Consider the following 21,017-nt stretch of genomic DNA (forward strand, 5'->3'; position numbering starts at 1 on the left):
AGTGGCTAAACAAAAAATTTCGTCTATTTTCTTTGTCAGAAAAGCGTTCTCGAATTTTTTTCAAAAAAATTGTTTTCCTTTACCCCATCAATGGGGCTTCCAATGCCCCAATCAAACTGGTTTATCCACAAAAAATTTAGACTGCATACTCCCATAAATTTATTTTTTTTTTGGAAGGAGATTGAAATTAAAATGTCAGAAACATTTCAGAGGTGCCGCCACACCAATGGTATGTGGGGCACGCTCCAACTAATACTATAACAATCCTCCACCTCGGCTAATTCTACCCTGGGACCACAAAAGTATAACTTCTGGGTAGAGCCGCGTTTATTACCGAAGACTCAACAGGTACCTGGGTCCAGGTTCCTCTCCTGCAGGCATATAAAGGCTATATACCGTCGATAATCCCAATTACTCTCATATCTCGTAAGAAAGTGCTGGGGGATGGTTGATGAGACAGGGCTTGTTCCAGGATAGCACGTTCCTCTCTGAAGCGGTCGCAATAAAACATGACGTGTTCTGCGTTTTCGTCAGTATTCTGACGCTGTGCAACTGCGAGAGGTTATAGTCGGCATCTCCATGTTTTCTCATTAACCACTCATCAACACGAGTGATGAGTTTGTAGGTCCAACGTTCCCTTTGTGACTCATCCCACCGCTGCTGCCACCGGCCTATTGTCAGCAGTCGTTCAGCTGCTTTTTCTACTGGTGCGGGCCGCGCCTCTTGCCCGTTATAGAGCCGAAACATTTCATCTGCCAAGAGGCTCAGAGTATCTTTCTAGCTATTACACGCAGCGCGCCTTGCCTGTATGTCTGGTTAGTTAGGTGCTGCATAAATAATTATAGAATCAGCAACCAATGAACGTAGTCGTCTGAGATTTCCTTGGGGCCCTCCTTTATTAGGGAGGAGTCGCGTCAGGACACCATTGACAGAAGCCGCCTTGGAACTTACATTTATTAAATGCTACCTGAAACAAAGTCTTGTGTCGATCCAAACCCAATTCGATCGCCTTTTTCGAGATTATACGGTGAGTACCTATGTTCAGCTCAAAGGATTTTAACCCTCCAGCACTTATTAGAACTGCTTCGGTTTTATGACCGGCTAAATCTAACTTAGCCTCGTTAAGCCATCGTTGCACTTTTTCTTCAAGTGGTCAAGTTTTCTATCAACTATATCATCGGCGTATCTCACAATTTCGGCGTTGGCGGAAGTTTCACCTTCAGAACTGCATCGTACATGATGTTCCACAAAGTTGGTCTCAGCACTGATCCTTGTGATACTCCACCAGAGATCTACGTCATATCGCAGAATGCGGTCACTCAGATAACTGCTGATAATGCGGACAAGGTAAGCTGGTACGTTCAAACCTTTGAGGGCCGTGATGATGCTAGGCCAGTTTGCCGAGTTAAAAGCATTTTTAATATCTAAGGTGATCACAGCGCAGAACTTTCTTGCCCACCACCGCTCTTATTGCATCGACCGTAGATCTAGCTTTTCGGAAACCGAGAGACTTCTCGACCCTTCTAGATGCTCCTGAAGTCATTCGCAGATAATGCGTTCCAGTACCTTCCCCACTGTGTCCAGCAGACATAGGGGTCTGTATGATAGGGGTAGGCCGGGTTGTTTACTCGATTTAAGCAGAAGAACCAGATTTTGTATTTTCCTTCTCGCTGAGAACTTTCCTTCGGTAAGGCATGACATGTATAGTTCTGAAAGAATTACCCCCAAGTCTAAAGGTGTGATATCCCACGATCTTGGTGGCCAATCCACTGGTCCGAGATGAGATAAATTGCGCATCGACACGACGACGCACGGGCTGTATGGCAAGTAGTGCCCCGTCTTGTTAGAACCAACTGCTGTGGAGATCACGGGCATCAATTCCCGGCATCACAAGTCGTTGGTCGTTTATCATGACGCGATAGCGTTCGCCATTCACTATTACATTGGCGCCAGCCTGATCTTTGAAGAAATATGAGCCGATGATTCCTCCAGCCTATAGGCCGCATCAAACGTTTGTTTTCAATGGATACAATGGCAGTTTTTGGATGGCTTCGGGTTGCTCTTCGCCCAAAAACGACAATTTTGCTTATTGACGTTGCCATTAAGCCAAAAATGGGCCTCATCGCTGAGCACCATAATGAAATGTCAACGATTAGTGAAAAAATAACGTATTTAGTTAGACAGTAGTCTCGCGTGATCTGTCAAAAAACCCCTATTGGGGAAAAGTACCTCTAATCTGATCACCCTTTATATCTCACCCTTTTTCAATCTTATTTCATACGAGGATGGCTTTTTATATTTTGCCCCCATTAATGAAAACACAGTAAAATAATAATGAAAATGGCTTTATTGTTTTTTGAAATATTCTACGTGGAAGCTAAAGACTTCTTTCTGCATTCGCTTGAACAAATTTTCAAAGCTCTTCTCCCACTCCGAAGTGGATACCTCCAATACCAGCTGTTTAAAGACCTCAACAGCTTCTTTAGATGTTCGTTGACCTTGCATTTTTTTTTTTTTGATGTTCGGGAGGGCTGTAAGGATGTCTTGTGTGGGCCGATACGTGAGAACTCGAATTGGCTTGGTGAAAGATAATTCATCTTCGGTGGGTAGTTTACCATAATTCTCTGAAAGCAAATGGCAATTCCAGCAAATGTTTATGTAATACACAGAATTGGCTGTTTTAAATTTCTCTAATCGTAGGTATAGTTGCAACGTGACCATATTTCTCAAAAAAAGCAGGAGACCATTTGCTTTGAAGGGCTTCCTTCGTGATCAAATTGTGTTGGATTAAGCTCGTATTGGCACACCCACACTGTCGATTGCTGTTTTGTTGCCAGCTCATATGCATAGATCCAAGACTCGTCACCTGTTACGATGGCATAGACGGGCTTTGAACCAATTGAATCGACTGAATTTCCTCAACATTTCTTTACACCAGTGGAAACGAGTCTTGTAAGGTTTTCAAATTATGCGCTATCCAACGAGAATAAATCTTCTTGACGACCAAATTTTCATGCCGTGTTGAGTGTATGCTGATCTCATTAATGCTCAAGGAAGCCTCTCTCTCACGTTATGTCACAAGACAATCTTGCGTTATCAATTGGCGCACAGCATCAATTGTTTCGGGTCCAACAACCGTTTTTGAACGGTCTACACAAAATTCATCCTGGCAGGATCGACGGCCATGTTGGAATAGGCGTCTCACAGTGGCTAATAGTGATAGTTCAACGCCAAAAGTCGATGTACGTTGATCAATGCACTCTGGCCTCGATAATCCACGTAGAAAATCGTAATATAATATATCACCTTTTGGGCGAGAGAAATTTTTCAGCTCACTAAAAAAAGAACAAATAAAGGCTGTAAGTGGCAATGTAACATTCCCATGCCTATAAAAAGCGACTAAAAATAATAAATGGGGTCTGATTTCAATGAAAATTTGTAATTGTAGTGGCTTTGTTGTAGTAAATCATGGAAAAAATTTACAAATTGCACAACTGTCATGCCCACGTCCCAAACAAACTAACGAAATCTAGCACAAAAAATAGGTTATTTGTTACTGCTAGAAATAACCAAATAATAATCTGTTCATGAAGCAAATGATTTGTAACAATTGTTACAAGTTATTAAGTTTTGGTGTTCATGTATCCAAAAAGCTTGTAAGGTAGGGGAAAGTGAGAGAGCAAATGACACTTCAAAAGGTCATCTGTTATAATGATAGTTAAGATACTCGTACTTTCGGTTATCAATAGGACATTCCATAAAATGAAAAAGGTTTCAAACATCTTACTGCATCTTCTACAGTGGCTTAAATATACTTTAAAAGTTTCTTATGCAAAAATTATATATTTTCTTCTTCATTTTTTAAACTACTTTCAATATAGCCTATCCGCAAAAATCGTATTTACGAGTATAGGAGAGCAAAAAAAAACCATTTCTTCCTTTTTGTTTAATTTTTAAATTAAAATTTAAATTACTAGAATATTGTAGAAAAGGAAAAACAATTATCAATGAAAAAAATTGCAATAGAACCGCTTTGTTTTTGTTAGAGTGTAGATATGTAGGTGTATTGCTTATCAAATAAAGCATATAAAAACAATTTGTGAATTAAAAAAATGGGCTTTTCGCCAAGTTTAGAGTATTCATTTATTTCGGTGTAGTCCGATATAACATAAATAGCGATTAGTGGAATTTATTATTATAACATAGGCCAATATATGTATGTATGTATGCGGGTGACTTTCGTATTCCACGATGGAGAGAATAATAAGGTGGCGCCAATCGTAGTACCGCTACTTTGTTCTCAGCAAATTTGACAGAATCATTGTGTGCGTGTCGCACTTGTGCAATTTATTCGTATGTTGTTTGTGTAACTTCTTCTTTTCATGCATTCTTGTTCGCATTTTCACATCTCTCTCATGCAATGCACCAATGTGACACCCAGCACTCTCTGATGGGCGCAATCTTGTTCCTATCATTCTTGTTTGCGTTCGTTCTCCTTTAAAATTTAGTATTAGATGTTCTTTGGTAAAAATTTCACATGCATATTCTTTTCGTATTTGTAACTCATTTTACGCTCCACAATCTATACAAACCCCTCTCTTTTGAATCGGCAGTACTTCTCAGATAAATGTTTTCTGGTATGAAAAGCTTTCAACGCATAAACAATTACTCTGGTAGGAGCGTTGATTTTGACGACACTGAGAAGGTAACATAAATAAAAGTTAACAGAGAAATCTTCTCACACTCCATTGTACTCGCACAAGTGGTTTGCACATACACATGTGCATATGTATTATGTATGTTTTTCACTATTTTGTGGTGTTGATAACATAAAAGCTTTATGTTTATTTTAACATCTACATTTGTTCTCCTAGTGCGCTCGAGTTAGCTGTATATTTTTCTTTAACCAAAAATGTTCTATATTTTTGTAATTTTTCTTTTATTTTATAAAATTATTCCGCAATACTTATCGTATTGATATATGGTGCCACGCTATATGATGCTTATATTCTACAAAGAAGTCCCTAGCAGCACTGACAACGGTGGGCTTGGCAACGGCCGAATATTTTTCCGTTTTTGAAGATATTCTGAGGTTTGCCGCAGAACAACCTTTCGTTTATCTAAACTGATAACTTAAAAGCCTAAATGTCAAACCTTATTGAGTTGCATAGTTAAAAAGTTGTAGCTTCACACATGGATCTTAAGTTTTTACAACACACATTTCAGAACGCACAGAACGAGTTGCACCTAGTCAGTGACACCAACTGGATTTCATTCAAAGATGATGGATTACCAGGTTTGGCCATCCGAAGCAGAATGGAGAGAGTAACTTTAACTGCCATATCCCTGAGTACTCTGTAGCAGAATTCTGCCCGCTCAATTCACACGAATTCACACACTCGTCCAATCGTCGTTGTGCAGACGGCAACGAAGTTACATAAGAAATGGCTGTGTTGAATTTTTCGTATATCACCAACACAATCTCAGCCTTTTTCGTAAATAAACCATTGCCATGGCACCGGTTACGTCAGAAAATCAGTTGATTCCTTCAAAGTCGCTCAGAGACGGTTAACGGTCTGATGTTGGCCATACCCCTGGCCAAATCTGTACATCGTGGATTTCATTCATTCAAACCTTGTTCCCGAGGGCGGTTACAAATAAAATGGCTTAGAGAATTGCGGTCGACTGCAAAACTCTTCTGAATCAATGGCGAGTAAAATAAAGTAAAACCGAGATGAATTCCTTCGATCTTCTAAAATACGAATCACAACGACGTGTGTATGGTCCATAACATTTTTGCGGAATATCCAAAGTTACAATATAGAATTATTCATGAGGTAAATTAACTGGTATAAGTCAAAGGCAAAATGCTAATCAAAGAGGTTCATAGTTACTTTTCGGGTAGGTCTCTGAACGACCTCAAGAGTTTAGTCGGTAGCATCGAAAAATTATTACTGACTTCCTGACAGTCTTAAACTTCAAGATGAACAACTTAAATAGGCTAAGGTTTGATTGATACTCCAGAATTTGTTCTGAGGTTAGTTAGAGGGTCAATCAATAAATTTTTTTAACTATCCAAAATATATTTAATATTCTAAGAATAATGAATAAAGAACACTACCTATTTAGTACCTGGCGCAATTTAAACAAGCGAAAAAGGTTGTTGATCATTGATCTCCCGTTGGGAGACCCTGCATATGTGCATGCCTTAAAGATTTTTATTCGTTCTGTTTTTCTTTACCCTGCTTTTGTGATTCGTTCGTGATATTTTTAAGTACCTCTTTAACCCTGTATAATAGCAATGAAACCATAGTAGAAACTGGTGAAAACCTATAGTCGGCATTTCTGAAAAACAAAAGCACTCATATAGTTCCAGAAATATATGCATCAAGAGTAGACCACTTTTTTAGAATAAAGTAATAGTACAGGGTGCCTCAGTTATTATTTTTACAGTTGATACAAATTTGCGAATTTTAGCCATAGAACTCTTTATACTGGTTGGTTGAAAAGTATTGAAAGCGAAGCCGGTAACCATGTCAACTGGTGTTTTTTTATATATATTTTTTTTAAACTTCCATTATAATGAAGATGTAAATAATAATAGAAGAAGTTTTTTTCTAATAGCGGTTGTCCGGTCGGCAGCCAATGGCAAACCTCCGAGTGTAATGCGACCTTGAAAAAGCTCCTCATAAAAAAACAAAACATCTGAATAAACAATGCAGCTAACCATATAAACAAAAAATTGTATTTCGATCTTTTAATTCATTACTTGTTTGCAGGCGATTTGAAATTGACATACCAATGTCTTTTTTTTTTTGTTTTTGGAATGAAAAGACCTGTTAAAGTGCTTTCGTTTGGAAAGTTTATCAACAATTTATATAAAAAAAATTGAAAGTGTTGAAGGAATTTACGCCTTCATTTTCAACTGAGTATAGTTGGGTTTTTACAGTTTCAGCGTGTTCGTAAAGCGTAAAGGACGAACCAGGCAGTGTACATTCAAAGCGTGAAACCACAGCAGAAATGATTGAGCAACTGTATGATGTTGTGAAGATCCATGATGGAAATAATAATGATATGGCGCCTATCGTGGTACCATTACTTTGCTCTCAGCGAATTTGACTTCGTTTTACCACCAGTATGGCCAGATTACCATTTTCGTAATTTGATTTAGCAATTTCTTGTTTGTTATTTAGTCTCGGAGTTTTAATTCTTTAGTCATGACATTTTTCTAGCCTGTTCTAATTCAAATGTAATGTTTAGAATTTTATAAAATATACATTTTTTTTAAATTAGTTCAATAATTCACTCAGTTTTATTTAGCTTTACTTTTTTCGCGAAAGGTTACAACAATATTCAGAATTCATTGTTTTGCCAGTTTGCAAGTAGTCCACAAACAAAATTCCTTTTGCATCCCAAAAAACTGTTGCTATCACCATACTGGCCCATTTCTGGACACGAACTCATTTTCGGAGCCGAAAAACCAAGGGTTCCTGCACACTACTCAGTCACTCGACGATTTTCTAATACAATATCCTGCATTTTTCATACAATTTCTGGTGTTGTTGCTGTTTATGCACGTCTTTGGCGTGGAACGACTTCAAGGCCTGTATGACTACGTTTAAATTCAACAACACCATCTTTCTACTGTACTACTGCCATCTTAAATATAGCATACTGGCTAATTGAGAAAGAGTGGCGGGGTAGCAGCTTTGGAATTTGTAGTGACATCCAAACTGCCTTGCTAGCCTACGCTGCTCGTCGAAATTTATCGGTGAATGTAAGACAAAACTGAACAGTGTTGTGAAACACAACAAAGTTTGTCTTATTTGGGTGCTCGGCCACTGTAGGTATTACAGCGAACGAATTGGCTGATAAACTGGGTAATGAAGGCTTTGCAAGCATACCACTGGGCCCTGAACCCTTCCTAGTGGTCAATTCTGCATCGATTCAACTATGGATTGGAGGCATCACGAAGTCCATCCATAGAAGACGTTGATCTGAGATAGGTTCCTGCAGAGTAGCTAAGTGTTTTGTAAAAGAGCCAAACAGGAAATTAGTTACCTTTCTCCTAAAACTTAGTTAGAAGAACCTGAGAGTACTGGTAGGTGTAATCACAGGGCGCAACACCTGCGGTCAACATATGACTACCATGGGAAGCATTGACGACCCAATATGCCTAACTTGTCGTGAGAATGAGGACACTGCAGAGCATTTTTTCTTTAGCTATCCGGCGTTTTCTAGAATCAGAATTAGGCTGTTGGAGTGCGATGTACTGAACATGGATAAAGTACTCTTCCTCTTGTGGATCTTCGCAGAAAAGTGACCTCCAACCAATTTCACCGGCTTCCCATCCATACTGTATCTATCCTATCTCTCTATTCCTTCCACTGTAATCTAACCGGGTGTAGTACAATGGTCTTGCTGACTGAGAGCTTGGACTAGTCCAACCCCCCACAAATCCAATCTAATCTAATCTAACGATGATGGCGAAGAGTACTTAAACACTATCAACATTCGTGCATAAATTTCCTTTGCTTTTAAATCTTCCACAAATAAAAATTCAACCACTGCAAGAAACTTGATTTTTTTCCATTTTAGAAAATACTTCGACAAGTCGAAAACTGCACATACATTCATATGAAAAGTGTACCAACAGAGGTAGATATAATGGTTGTCAGTTGACACACCTAGACCTACCGTAAGCCCATTGCTCTACATTATCCTCATTAAAACAATATGCGGCTTTAATATATCTAACAAGGTTTGTTATTTTTGTATTGGCTACTTCTGCCAAGTTATTCTGGGAACTTTTTCCTAAAATATTGAATCTTCTTCTATCCTGAGCCATGCACCCGCATAGAAAGTGTTCTATATTCTCTTCTTATTCAATGCCGTTACAGCTTCTGCAATAGTCGTTATAGGGTGCTCCCAATCTACTAGCATTCCTGCCAATCAGGCAATGCCCTGTTAAGACCCCAAGAAGATTTCTCATGTTCTTCCTGTTCAGTTCCAACAGTCTGTTTGTGCGGCCCATGTTCCGTTCTGGTCAAGTCATTCTACTTGTAGCACAAGTCAGGAACTGAGTCCATAGCCCGTTGGCAACTCTGATAGTGCGTTTGTCTACAAGCATCTTACAAGTTGCTAAAGGTATAGGTATGTTCGCTTTGTCTGATTGGATCGGTAATGTGGTACCCAATCTCACTGGTTCATCTGCTTTGCAGTTGCTTACTATGTATCTGTGACCCGGCACCCAGAGCAGGTTTATTACAAAGTACTGTAATATTAGGCGATTGTAAAACTTTCAGGGCCAAATGGCTATCTGAATATACATTTATATCTCTTGTGGTGAGAACACTTTTATTTAGGGCTAACAGGCCTTCCATTATATCCAGAACAAAAACAAAAAAAGTTAGGCTAGTAGCAACGCCCACTCTTATCGAACCGCAAAACTTATTGAAAAACCTAGTAGTATTATTATAAATTTCGTCTTATTAATATTCTTGCATCATATGTTTTAAGTTATACAGGTTAAGAGAAGATAAAGTTATACAGGTTATACAGTCATACATTTCTACTGTTTGTATGCAAAAAAGCGTATGCCATTCTTCTGTTTACCCTTCAAGTAGCTGCAGTATTACTTAATTCTAATCTCTGTATTTATTACTTTTAACTGCTTATCACTTGCGCTCAAAATGTACATTTGGCAACACTATTCATCAGATACTGTGTGCTGCAATCAGTGAGAGTGATAGGCAAAGGCGTCAGAGCAAAGCGCACTGTTAGCCGGCTGCGAGTAGAGCAACAGTATTTAAAGTCGCTCTCCAACCAATAGCGCACGTCAGACTCGCACTACAGGTCTAACAACTGACAGCGACCGCCAGTGTTCATCGCTACTAATACAAATAGCGTTCAGTGATAAATTAAATTGTGTTTAAGTGCTTAACTAAATAAATAATGGCAAGTAAAGGCAAAGTGGGCATTGTGGGCAGGTAAGGACCATTTATACCAATATAACGAATATAAGTATTTAGAAAACACTTCTATATTGGAAATTACGCTATTATCTAGTGGCCTAATTGGACGTTCTTGGTCGATGTTATTCGCCTCGGTTGGCTACCAAGTTGTCCTCTACGATAGCGTTCCCGCACAAATCGAAAATGCATTGAAGGAAACCGAAAAGGAACTTAAATCCTTGGAATCGAAAGGATTGCTGCGTGGCAAACTTAATGCCAGCGAACAGTTCGCACTTATTTCGGGTACAACTGATATAAAAGAGATGGTAAAGGGTGCCATTTTCATACAGGAATGCATACCAGAACGTTTGGATTGGAAGCAGGCACTCTACAAGCAATTAGATGAAATTGTCGATGAGCAAACCATACTGTCCAGCTCGACAAGCACCTTCCTGCCATCGCTGTTCTCCAAAGATCTCAAGCATCGGTCAAACGTGAGTAAAATCATTACAATACCTACATACGTACATACATACACACGTACTTAGTATTATATAGTATTAAAAAAGAATCTTGGCCGGTGGTAGTACTAACAGTCATTTCAACTTTTTGTAAAAAAACGTTCAAAAATTTCACCTTGGTTTGACTTACATACATACAGATGTATGTATGACGTAAATTCACTTATTTGTACATTTGGCTTGTGCATTGATTAAAATTAATAATGCATTTAGCGCTTACTTCAACGGGGTATTTGGGGCATTTTGGTTATAGACTATGAATTTAAACATAATTAACTGCTCTCTCTGAGGTCTATAGAACAAGCGGCATTATATGAGTATACCTGTATACCAGTTAAAGATTTTGAATATGCACGTATGTGTGTAGTTATGTTTGGCCCACTTGCGCGGGGTTGCTGAGCTTTTTCTTGTACGCTCAGTATGCATCAGACATATGTACTTAGGTGCAAGTTGCGTTCCAAACTAAAAATGATTTTTTAGAATAACATCAAAAATATGTTTTTTACAACCCGAAATTAATTTTTTTAAAATACTTTTCTTCCAACTCCACACTGCGGTATGCACAATCGCATTTATTCAGCATACCTAATCAGTGCTTTCGATCGTTGGGTGAAATGTCCTTCAATATGTCGGTACAAACCTTTGGGACAGCATTGTCGACAAACGCTTTTTCTAAAAAAAAATATAAACATCACGCTGTTTTTAGGCAGAAAATAGCTGATAAGTGTCGATTAAGTGGCGAACTAATAAGTTTTGATTATATACAAATAATTGACTCTTACATCCTTTACTTGGTGTTAGGCCGAACTCCTCCTCCAATTTTTGGTGTGCGTCTTGATGTTTTTTTCACAAAAATTCCTCCACGTACAATTTTACGCCACCCGCGAACGGCAGATGATTTGTTATGAAGAGCTTTTTCAATGAAAAAACTAGACAATGGCAAACCTCCGACCATTGCCTGCCGGGGGGCGACCGCTATTTGAAAAAAATGTCTGTCATGTGGTGTTTCATGTCTGAACATTTTTTTTTAATATAAAGTTTTTTTCTTTAATTTAAATTTCACCTATATATTATATATAGTTTTCATGGAAGCTTGGCAAATCACAGATTTCCGTCAGCCAACATGTTGCTACTCTTTTATACCCTCTCGATCTATTTTCAGCAGCTTGCACCATTTATAAACTCTGGTAAGCAGGTGCGTTTGGATCTATCACTCCCAAATTTTGGTCGCCTCATGTTCAAAAAGTTCTTGTAAGGTTTTAGGAGGAAATTTATAGAATATTTGTAGGAAGAGCCTCAAATCCGTGCGAGAAAATTGTTCACTTGGGAGAAAACTCCTTGTATTTACCAACTTGTAATTAAAAAAATCGCATTTGAGATCCACTTTAAAACCACCGAAAATAGTCTGAAGGTGTTTCTACAGTAGGGTTTTAAAAACCGATTACACACCACAATCGATAATTTCCTGGAAATAATCGATTCTGAGCATGCGATTCACTGATTTTTCACACTTTTTTGGTGCGCGTCAGTGGAAATTGTGAAATTATGAATTTGAAAAATTCCAATACATATAAATTTTAATATGAATGACCAAGAGCTGCAGGATCTTTTTAGCAGCACCGCGATAAAATTTAGTGCACTCAGAGGAATCGTTAGACGAATTAGTGGAGATATACACATCTGCGTGTAACAGGGCCCCTGAGAGCTCTTGCTCACTAAGACCACCTTCTAAAAAGTAAAAACCGCCTTGGTAAACAACTGAGAGCTCTCTGAAATAAGGCCTTCAAGTAGACGAATTTTTAATAGAGCAAGAAGGATTACGTCTCTCTCGGGATGGGAATCGTATAAAGTAGAAGTAGCAATCTACATGTTCGAAATTAGGAAAGCGGAGCGAGGCTTATGAAGTTTCAGACACATTCTCTCGACGAATTCCGCGCCCAGGGGGTGCCTGAGAGACGGTTGGGAGCGTTGGACGCTGAGCAGCGAGAAAGCACTCAAGTTGCTTATCAACGCCCATTTGCCAGCAAATTCAAGCTCGAGCAATACCACCTGGGGTAGCGTGCAAAACCAGCTCCGCACCCATAACTGCTTGTTGGATAAGCGCCGCGTGACTTGGTTGATTGACTGTTTGGAATTGAATAATTCGTTTCTAGTCGTCGACTATTAAATTTCAAGAACCGTAAAGATCAACTAACATTTGAAAACCTATAATCGATTATTTATCAAAATTTGCCATCCCTATTCCATACACAAAAAGTGTTTTTCTTGTAGAGGTCGCCCCTCGGCAGGCCATCGCAAACCTCCGAGTGTATTTCTGCCATGACAGAACTCCTCATAAAAAACCATTTGCCGTTCGGAGTCTGCTTAAAACTGTAGGTCCCTCCATTTGTGGAACAACATCAAAATCCATGCCACAAATAGGAGAAGGAGCTCAGCCAAACACCAAATGCCAATTATACAAGCATACATATGCCATATAACAGCGTTAAAAGGATGTATTTTCCGTTTAAAACGATATTAAAAACACTATTAGATCAAAAATTTAGCAACTCGCATATAAGAAACCCTCCAAAGTTAGAATTGATTTTTTTTTGCTTTTTTTTAATGTAGAAAATAAAAAAAAATCCCGTTAGCTAATTGGGTTATACCTAAATATTTTTTGAACTTGATATTAAGCCCCTCTATGAACCGAAAATGATTTTTATTTACAAAGATTAGCTTATTACAAAATGTCACCAGCAATATCTCACACTTGGGGTTAAAAAAAGCACCCTGCAGATGAATTTATTATATTCTATGTACATATGTAAACAATTATATGTATGTATATATTATATTTTTGTGTATAATATGTATGTACCTATTATTAAATATATCTATGTGTGTGTTTGTCAAATAATAGTGCGAGGCCGAGCTTTTTGATTTGAGTCTTCCAAAATTTATGCTTCGTCAGATGGGTGGATGGCTTTTTCCAATCTTTTTTCTATACATAGGTGGCACTAGAACAATTAAATCGCTTTAGAAAAACAAATGTACATCATGTATGTACATGTTCTTTGGACTAACAGCCGTAATCAAGAATCTTTAAGTGTACATGCAATAAAATAATTTGTCGGTAAATAAAAGCACGCAATTAATTTCATTCAAGTGTGATTTGAAGTGGCAGTTCACACCATCTTTGGGTGATATCTAACAAATTGTTGTTGTGGCATAGATACAGGGTGTTCCATACTCAAAGCTAAGTTGAAATAAGTGCAATCCAAACCTTTTATCAGAATAGAAATTTGAATTTTGTATTTGATAAGTTGCAGATTTCGCGCTCAGTCAGTCATTAAGGGGGGAAACCGTTCTAGGAGGTCAAAACTTTGGTGTTTTTCGAGGATTTTTGAACAAAGAAGGAATAATCAGAAATTGTTTAAGTTTAGAGGATATTTTATTTATATTTTTAAGGTACACTTTTAAATTTTTTTGAAGCTTTTTCCGCGGGAGATAGTGGCGTTAAAGCGTGCTGTCCATGGACGATCGCCATCCGAGTGTCTTGCTGGTGGGAATTCGTGAAGTTGCAATTTTTCTCTGAAATCAACAGCAATTTTATTTTTATTAGCAACATATTTCCTAAGAATATGAACCTAATTGTGGTAAAAAAAATATTGAAAATTGCATGCTTTTGAGGCGCTTGAACACAAAGATTTAAAATAGGACAGAGCAAAGCCAGGACGAACGAACAAACGGGTGTTTAAGGTGTCTGAACAGATATAAGTCGATAAATGGCATGCAGTGGCATTGGTCACACACTGCCACCCCTCTCCTCTCTCAGCCATCTAAGGGCTGGCGCTAACTTCAGAGCCGTGAAATTTCGCCAGCAACATGCAATTTGCTTGCTGTGAAATGTTGTCAAATGAGATGAAACGTCAAATTTATGAGCATCATCCCAGAGCAATTCACAAATTTTGGTAAGAAAAGTGTTTTTAAACAAATTAATACACTAATACATTGAAGCAAAAAAATCTAAAGAAGATTTTCTTACACTCTTTGCGTAGCCGTTTCGCTTAAAAATTCTATATCTGCGGAGTATTCGAGCTTAGGCACTTTACTCGCAAACGAACTGTAAGTTTTCGCTCAATTTTAAATGGCATGTGCATTTTAAATATTGCAATTTGTATGGACTTCGACAGCCATTTCACATGAAACACGAAATTTATACTATTAAAACTAGAAAATATGAAAATCAGAAACTATTAAAACCAGAAACTATGAAAACCAGAAAATATATGAACGACACCGAAGTGGGTGCCCTAACGTCTTGCAAGACTGCTTCGCTCATGCAACTCAAAAATCAACAACTAACTTCTAACGTTCCTCAGTGCATTCTTAATAGACTAAACGAACGAAACTTTGCTCGTTCATAAATGCTACAGAATGGCTGGCAGGAATCCATAGAGCGAGGAAAAGTTCCAGTGTTATCACAATGCATCTACCACAGGTTTAAGTGTCATTGCAACAGCCACCCTCTACCTACCTTACGTTCCTAAGTCATTTTTGCTCTCCTACTTACAGGGCACACAGCCTTACACCATCAGCGGCGAACTAAGTGAAAAATGCGCGGCATGAGTGGGTAGCTTAGGATATAATTCCCAGTGTCACTAATCAGTAGTTTACATATCGCAAATAGCTGTTTTAGCTCCGCCTTCTTACCCTTATGGAGGAATATTGCAACGCGAGAATCAGCAGTTTGCTTAAACTCGTAAGAAAATAGTTTATTATTAACCTGTGGATTCATGCAATCTCTTGGCAACACTAAGGTTCAGTTCAATAGACTATGTGAGGTCCTTGTCAATCAGATTGTAAAATAACTGAACCTAACTTTAAATTTCGATGGTCCCTCTGATTGAGGAACAACATCAACACGCACCCCACAAATAGGAGGAGCTCGACAAAACACCCCAAAAAGGGTGTAGGCGCCAATTGTTACTTTTTTTAATTTTTATTTTTTTTTTTTACCGTAAATTCCTAAAGGGTGGTTAAGTTTCAAGGGCCGGTGTTGATTTTGAATAAATACAATTTTTTTAGGAAATTATTGTCATTTCTCTTTATTATGATAATATTGGTATGATTCAATTACGTATGGAACAAAATATTGGTCAAATGGCCGCCGGCGGCACACCTCCATCCGATTGTCCAAATTTTCGATAACGCTGAGGCATAATGGACGTTCTATGACATTAACGTGCCGAATTATCTCATCCTTTAGCTCTTGAATTGTTGCTGGCTTATCGACGTACACCTTTTCTTTCAAATAACCCCAAAGAAAGAAGTCCAACGGTGTCGTCGACGTTTAGGTGTGGTTCACATTCAACATCGGTCCTTGAAGTTTAACCACCCTTTATATTAAAAACAAAAAATCTGCCAGTTATTTAAAACAAATAGAACCAAAAAACGTTCGTGCATAGAAAAATTTTAAAATTATATTTTGTGGTGGAAAACTTAAAATTCAAAGGATTGAGCCGTGGTTCTGTTTATGCTGTTTCATCCTTTTTTTAGTTTTATATTTTAATGACAAAAATACGCTCGAATCTTTACATTTGTAATAGTGGGGTGATGACCGCTAATAGAAAATACTCACTTGAACTTACTTTGAACAGTTGACCTAGGGAAAAGTAAAAATGATAATGCGACAAAAAATAATGTGGTTAAATTTTTTTAATTTCATTTTTATTATTTTACTTTATTTTTTATTTTTTTTAAGTATTTTTGAGCCATAAATTCAGTGAATACTACCATTCATAATAATAACCACAATTTATAAAAAACAGGGCTCATACAAGTGCAAAAATTATATACAAGGTGGCGCAAAATTAATCAACCAATGGATTAAATATTTTTTTTACTAAAAATAATAATAATTTTAAGCGATTGAAATCTTCTTTTGTACCTCCAGCGCTCCGTTGCTTGTCTGTTTGCATACCGCAGCTGTGTAATTCACAAGTGTCAAATATAATTGACGTACAACATTTGCTAGCATGATTAATTTTGCGCCATCAATGTATGTATGCACATGTACGTATTGGCACACCCTGTGACAAAGTACATAATACATATATTCAAGCATACTAAAATAAACAATCAAAGTTTGATAAGCACACTCAGTATTAAGATCACACTTTGTTATCTCTTGCGCCTCTACTGATCCTCTACTCTGCTCTTTGATAACGACTCACCCAACTAAACAGTGTAACATTTGTACGCACATACATAGTTTGTGGAAAAACTTGAAATTATTTGAGCAAACAAATTATGGTTAGATAAGGATATAATGGGTAGGTAGTGCTTTTTTGATACTACAGACCTCTGGAAAATATGGGTGTGTGCGAGCCTAATTTATTGCAGCAACATTATATTTTTATGAGGTGGCATCACTTTTTAATCGGAAAGTGCCCCAGTATTGATATCATTCGACCAACATAATATTGACAATATATTCCATATTTCACAGTACAATTGAGGTGGAGGGCAAAAAGTAAGCAAAGTTTATAATAAAAGCTATTTTAATATTAAATTATAGTTTTACAGCCCTTTGAATTCTAGTATAGCCAAGTACAAGTTTCAAGTACCTACAAAATACCGTTGATTTTTGGCATTTTTTTTTTTTTGTTGAGGATGCTGATGTCAAGTCATTTCACCTAAAAATAATATGGCTTACTGGCCATTATGACATTGAGGGTAACTGCAGGGCACCAAGTTGACCGATGAGTGCACAGGCAATGATACGAGTATTGGCATACCCTTGCAAACATGTAACCTACTTATCTTTGAGGAAATTGTAAGAGCAGTGAATGTAAGAAGGAGTAATGAAACCACCTGTAGTAGAGCCCGGCGATTGCGGCCGACTCTCAATGCTAAATGCACAAAATCTCTGCTAAGCCGATATAAGCACAGCCTTAGCACACTGATTTCAGTTATAACGGACAATCGCCTAATAGGCAAACACGCCTAGAGGATGGATGTGCAAACACATGGCTTCTGCAGAAGGTGTCTAGATGAGGAAGAGACGTTCTCGTACCTTTTGTGCCATTGTCCTCTCTATCCAGACGTAGATTTACCATTTTAGTTAGACAATTTAGACTTTAAAGAATTGGAAGGTCTCAGTATTGTGGAAATTAGAGATCTTCTAAGTTTTCGAAAAGTACACACTGGTTTCAAGAGAAATAAGGGCGTCATCACAATGGGCTATGAGCCTGAGTGTGTCCCATAGAGGACAACCGCTTCAACTTCAGCTTCAATTTTATATAATTTGATACTTTATATTGAGTCAACGGTATTTTAGACTTAAAATTAGGAACTTAGTAGGGACCCTCACAGGACATTGTCTCATAGAAAATCATGCACGGAGATTAGGCATTTACATGCATGATATCTGTCGTAGCTGCAGGAATGAGGAGGAGTTGAAAACAATTCAACACCTTTTTTGCTCATGCCCGGCTCTAGCCAGAAGCAGGAACCGATATTTAAGATCCTACTTCTTAATGAATATAGATAATATATATACTTTAGGTATCAACAACCTTTTACGCTTTATCAAAAGCTCAGGATGGTTCAATATGGAAGAGGAAATGTAGGCCAGCCCCTGCGGCTCACAACGGACCCATTTTGTGGTCTAAGTGGCATCGCTGCCTCTATGTGCGATGCGGCTGCCAAACTTAACCTAACCTAACGGTATTTTGTGGTCTTACGAAATTTGTACTTTGTTGTGCTAAAATTCAGACTACATACCCAGAAAAATTCGGGTTAAAAAGTTAGCAGTTTTGATGAAATTTTAAAAAAATTTGCGCAAAGTTTGAAGTTTTAGGAATCTTTGCAAATTTTTGTATTTCAACAAATATGCCTTTTCTAAAGCGTTATATTTAAGAGTGATAATAAAATTTTTGCTGGTATCAAAATGTAACTTTCAGTAACTTTCTTTAAATTTTGTCCCTATTTCGTATTCTAACTTCGTTGTTACCTGGTAAATTTCGTTACCTACCCAAGAGGAGGGAAGCAAAGCAAACAGCTGTTTAGTGCCCATGCGCTCCGCAGCTTCTTCCAGTTGCTCTGAAATGCAAATTTTAAAAAATATTTATTATTTATCTATTTAAAAAGTATAACCAAACATAATTAACTTTTTCCCACTTTGATGAGGCCCAAAACTTTTTACAAATCAGGATTGTACAATCGCCGTTTTTTTGCTACGTGGATGTTAAAACCTTTCGCTTACACACCTTCTCCGCCCTCACATTTTAGATACATATTTTTGTCCATTGCTTCACCAATAAACTCCCAGCTATGACGTTGCTACCCTTTACTCGATTATTTTGGCTCTGTATTGAGCTTCCGCTAGAGATTCGTCCTTACTAAGATGGTCAGTAGCAAAAGCAATGCGGTATTGTTGATTTTTTGTGCTTATGAATGGATTCTTGCGAGCTACACGACCAAGAAGGTCAGTCTCTCGAAGCACAGGATGACCAGCGTCGACAATGCTTGTCTGGGAGCAGCTTAACTTACCTGGCTTTACTTTTATATCCAGTTTAGAAACCGATTTTTTTATGTTGAATTCTCTTTTCTACAAAATAAGTCGCTGCGAGGAGGCTTTAAAATAAAATAAAACAAATAAATAAATAATTGGCGCGTACACTTCTGTTAGGTGTTTGGTATTTGTGGTGTGCGTCTTGATGTTGTTCCACAAATGGAGGGAGCTACAGATTTAAGCCGGCAGAAATACACTCAGTGATTTGCCATCGCCTGCCGAGGGGCGTTCGCTAATAGAAAAAACTGTTTCTATTATTTTGCTGTTTCATGCACGGAGATTTGAACCTCGGCACTCTCGAATAGTAGTTACGCATAAACCCATTCGGCTACGGAAAGGCTTTAAAAACTTTATTTTTTTGAATTTCAAGCTTTCTCATGGACACAGTTTTCCAAACTGTAGACTACATTCAGATTTAGATTTGTTGGAGGTTTGCACTTCGACGTCATGGTGTCTTGTGCTCCAACTCTAGGTTAGCGAATAGTGCATGCATTTACTAATATCCTGCAACATTTTTCTGCCGCCTTTTTTTTTTTTGCTTTTTTCTCACACACAGCGCTTTTCATGTGTTTAATAGAACAATTCTCCAATAATATTAAAAATCAAAATCACATTTTTCCCGTATCCAACAGATAATCGTCTCCCACCCCGTCAATCCACCTTACTATGTGCCTCTAGTGGAGGTAGTGCCCGCACCATGGACAAAACCCGAGGTGATGAAAAAGACACGCGCCATTATGGAAGAAATCGGCCAAAAGCCCGTAGTTCTAAGCCGTGAAATCGAAGGATTCGTACTTAACCGCATTCAATATGCCATACTGAACGAAACCTGGCGTTTGGTCCAAAGCGGCATTGTCGATGTTAAGGACGTGGATAGTGTAATGTCGGATGGTTTGGGTATGCGTTATGCCTTTTTGGGACCACTTGAAACGGCGCATTTGAATGCTGAAGGTATGACCAATTACTTCGAACGCTACACGAATACCATCTATGCAGTGAGTGAAACGATGGGTCCGACACCGAAGATGGAAGGCCCAACAGCTGTGGAGATTGCCAAGCAATTGGAGCAGATGGTGCCGTTAGATAAGTTGCAGGAGCGACGAAATTATCGCGATAATTGTTTAACACAGTTGAGCATTCTGAAGAAGAAATTAAATGAATAGAAGTGAGGAAAATCTGAAAAAATAATGGCATCGTTACGATTCCAGTAGTAAAAATTATGTAAATATTTCTTAATGAAAAGCTTGAGGACGATATTTTATGGTAACTTTGATTACATTTATTTGAATTGTAAACTCATTTAACAGTTTTATTTTAATTCAATTTAAATACAAACACATTTGTGTACATATATTTATGCATGTAAATTTAATGGCTTACAAAAAATGCTATTTATTATGATGTATGGTATTTATCGTATGTATATCATGAGCTTTCATACGTTAAAACAATTATTTTTATGCGCTTAAAATAAGGGAGCTTTTCTAATACGTTTTTTGTGCTCCACTCTCCAAGAATGTAAAGCATTTAATTATTTTTGTATAAATAAATTCTTACAAGCTAATGAAATCAAGAACAACATTTCTTTTTATTATTGTATTTTTAACTACATTAGGGTATAAATAAGTACGCTTAAGTAAATTCACCCCGACATCTGACGCATGGACGATTTTTGCTAAATAAGTACGCATTCAAATTTCACACCAAATCAATTACCTTAAGGGGGCTAAAACCACTTTATGATTTTGGGAAAAATGGTCATGTAGTAGTAAATTGCAGTTTTGAGTCTCACACAAAAAAATTAAGTTGATAATGTAGTGGAAAAATATGGTTAAAATTTTCAGTTCTTAATTTTGCCGCAGCGCCACGGAGCTGCTCGTAAAACATAGTACTAAGTTCAAGTTTCACGTGAAATGGCTGCAAAAAATCCATACAAATTGCATTGCCGTGAAATAGGCGTGAAGTTTCATGTGTATCACATGG

General features: G+C 37.7%; 1 protein-coding gene across 1 annotated transcript; it reads left to right on the top strand.

Moving 5' to 3' along the window:
- The first annotated feature begins 9,812 nt into the window (after nucleotides 1–9,812).
- LOC128858025 (lambda-crystallin homolog) lies at nucleotides 9,813–20,585 on the top strand. The gene is made up of 3 exons (XM_054093945.1): nucleotides 9,813–9,989; nucleotides 10,069–10,447; nucleotides 19,667–20,585. Exons 1-3 carry the CDS (start codon nucleotides 9,955–9,957, stop codon nucleotides 20,195–20,197), a joined length of 945 nt encoding a protein of 314 aa, XP_053949920.1. The 5' UTR covers nucleotides 9,813–9,954; the 3' UTR covers nucleotides 20,198–20,585.
- The last annotated feature ends 432 nt before the right edge of the window (nucleotides 20,586–21,017 follow it).

The sequence above is a fragment of the Anastrepha ludens genome, chromosome 3 (genome assembly GCF_028408465.1).
Source record: "Anastrepha ludens isolate Willacy chromosome 3, idAnaLude1.1, whole genome shotgun sequence".
Taxonomy (NCBI): domain Eukaryota; kingdom Metazoa; phylum Arthropoda; class Insecta; order Diptera; family Tephritidae; genus Anastrepha; species Anastrepha ludens.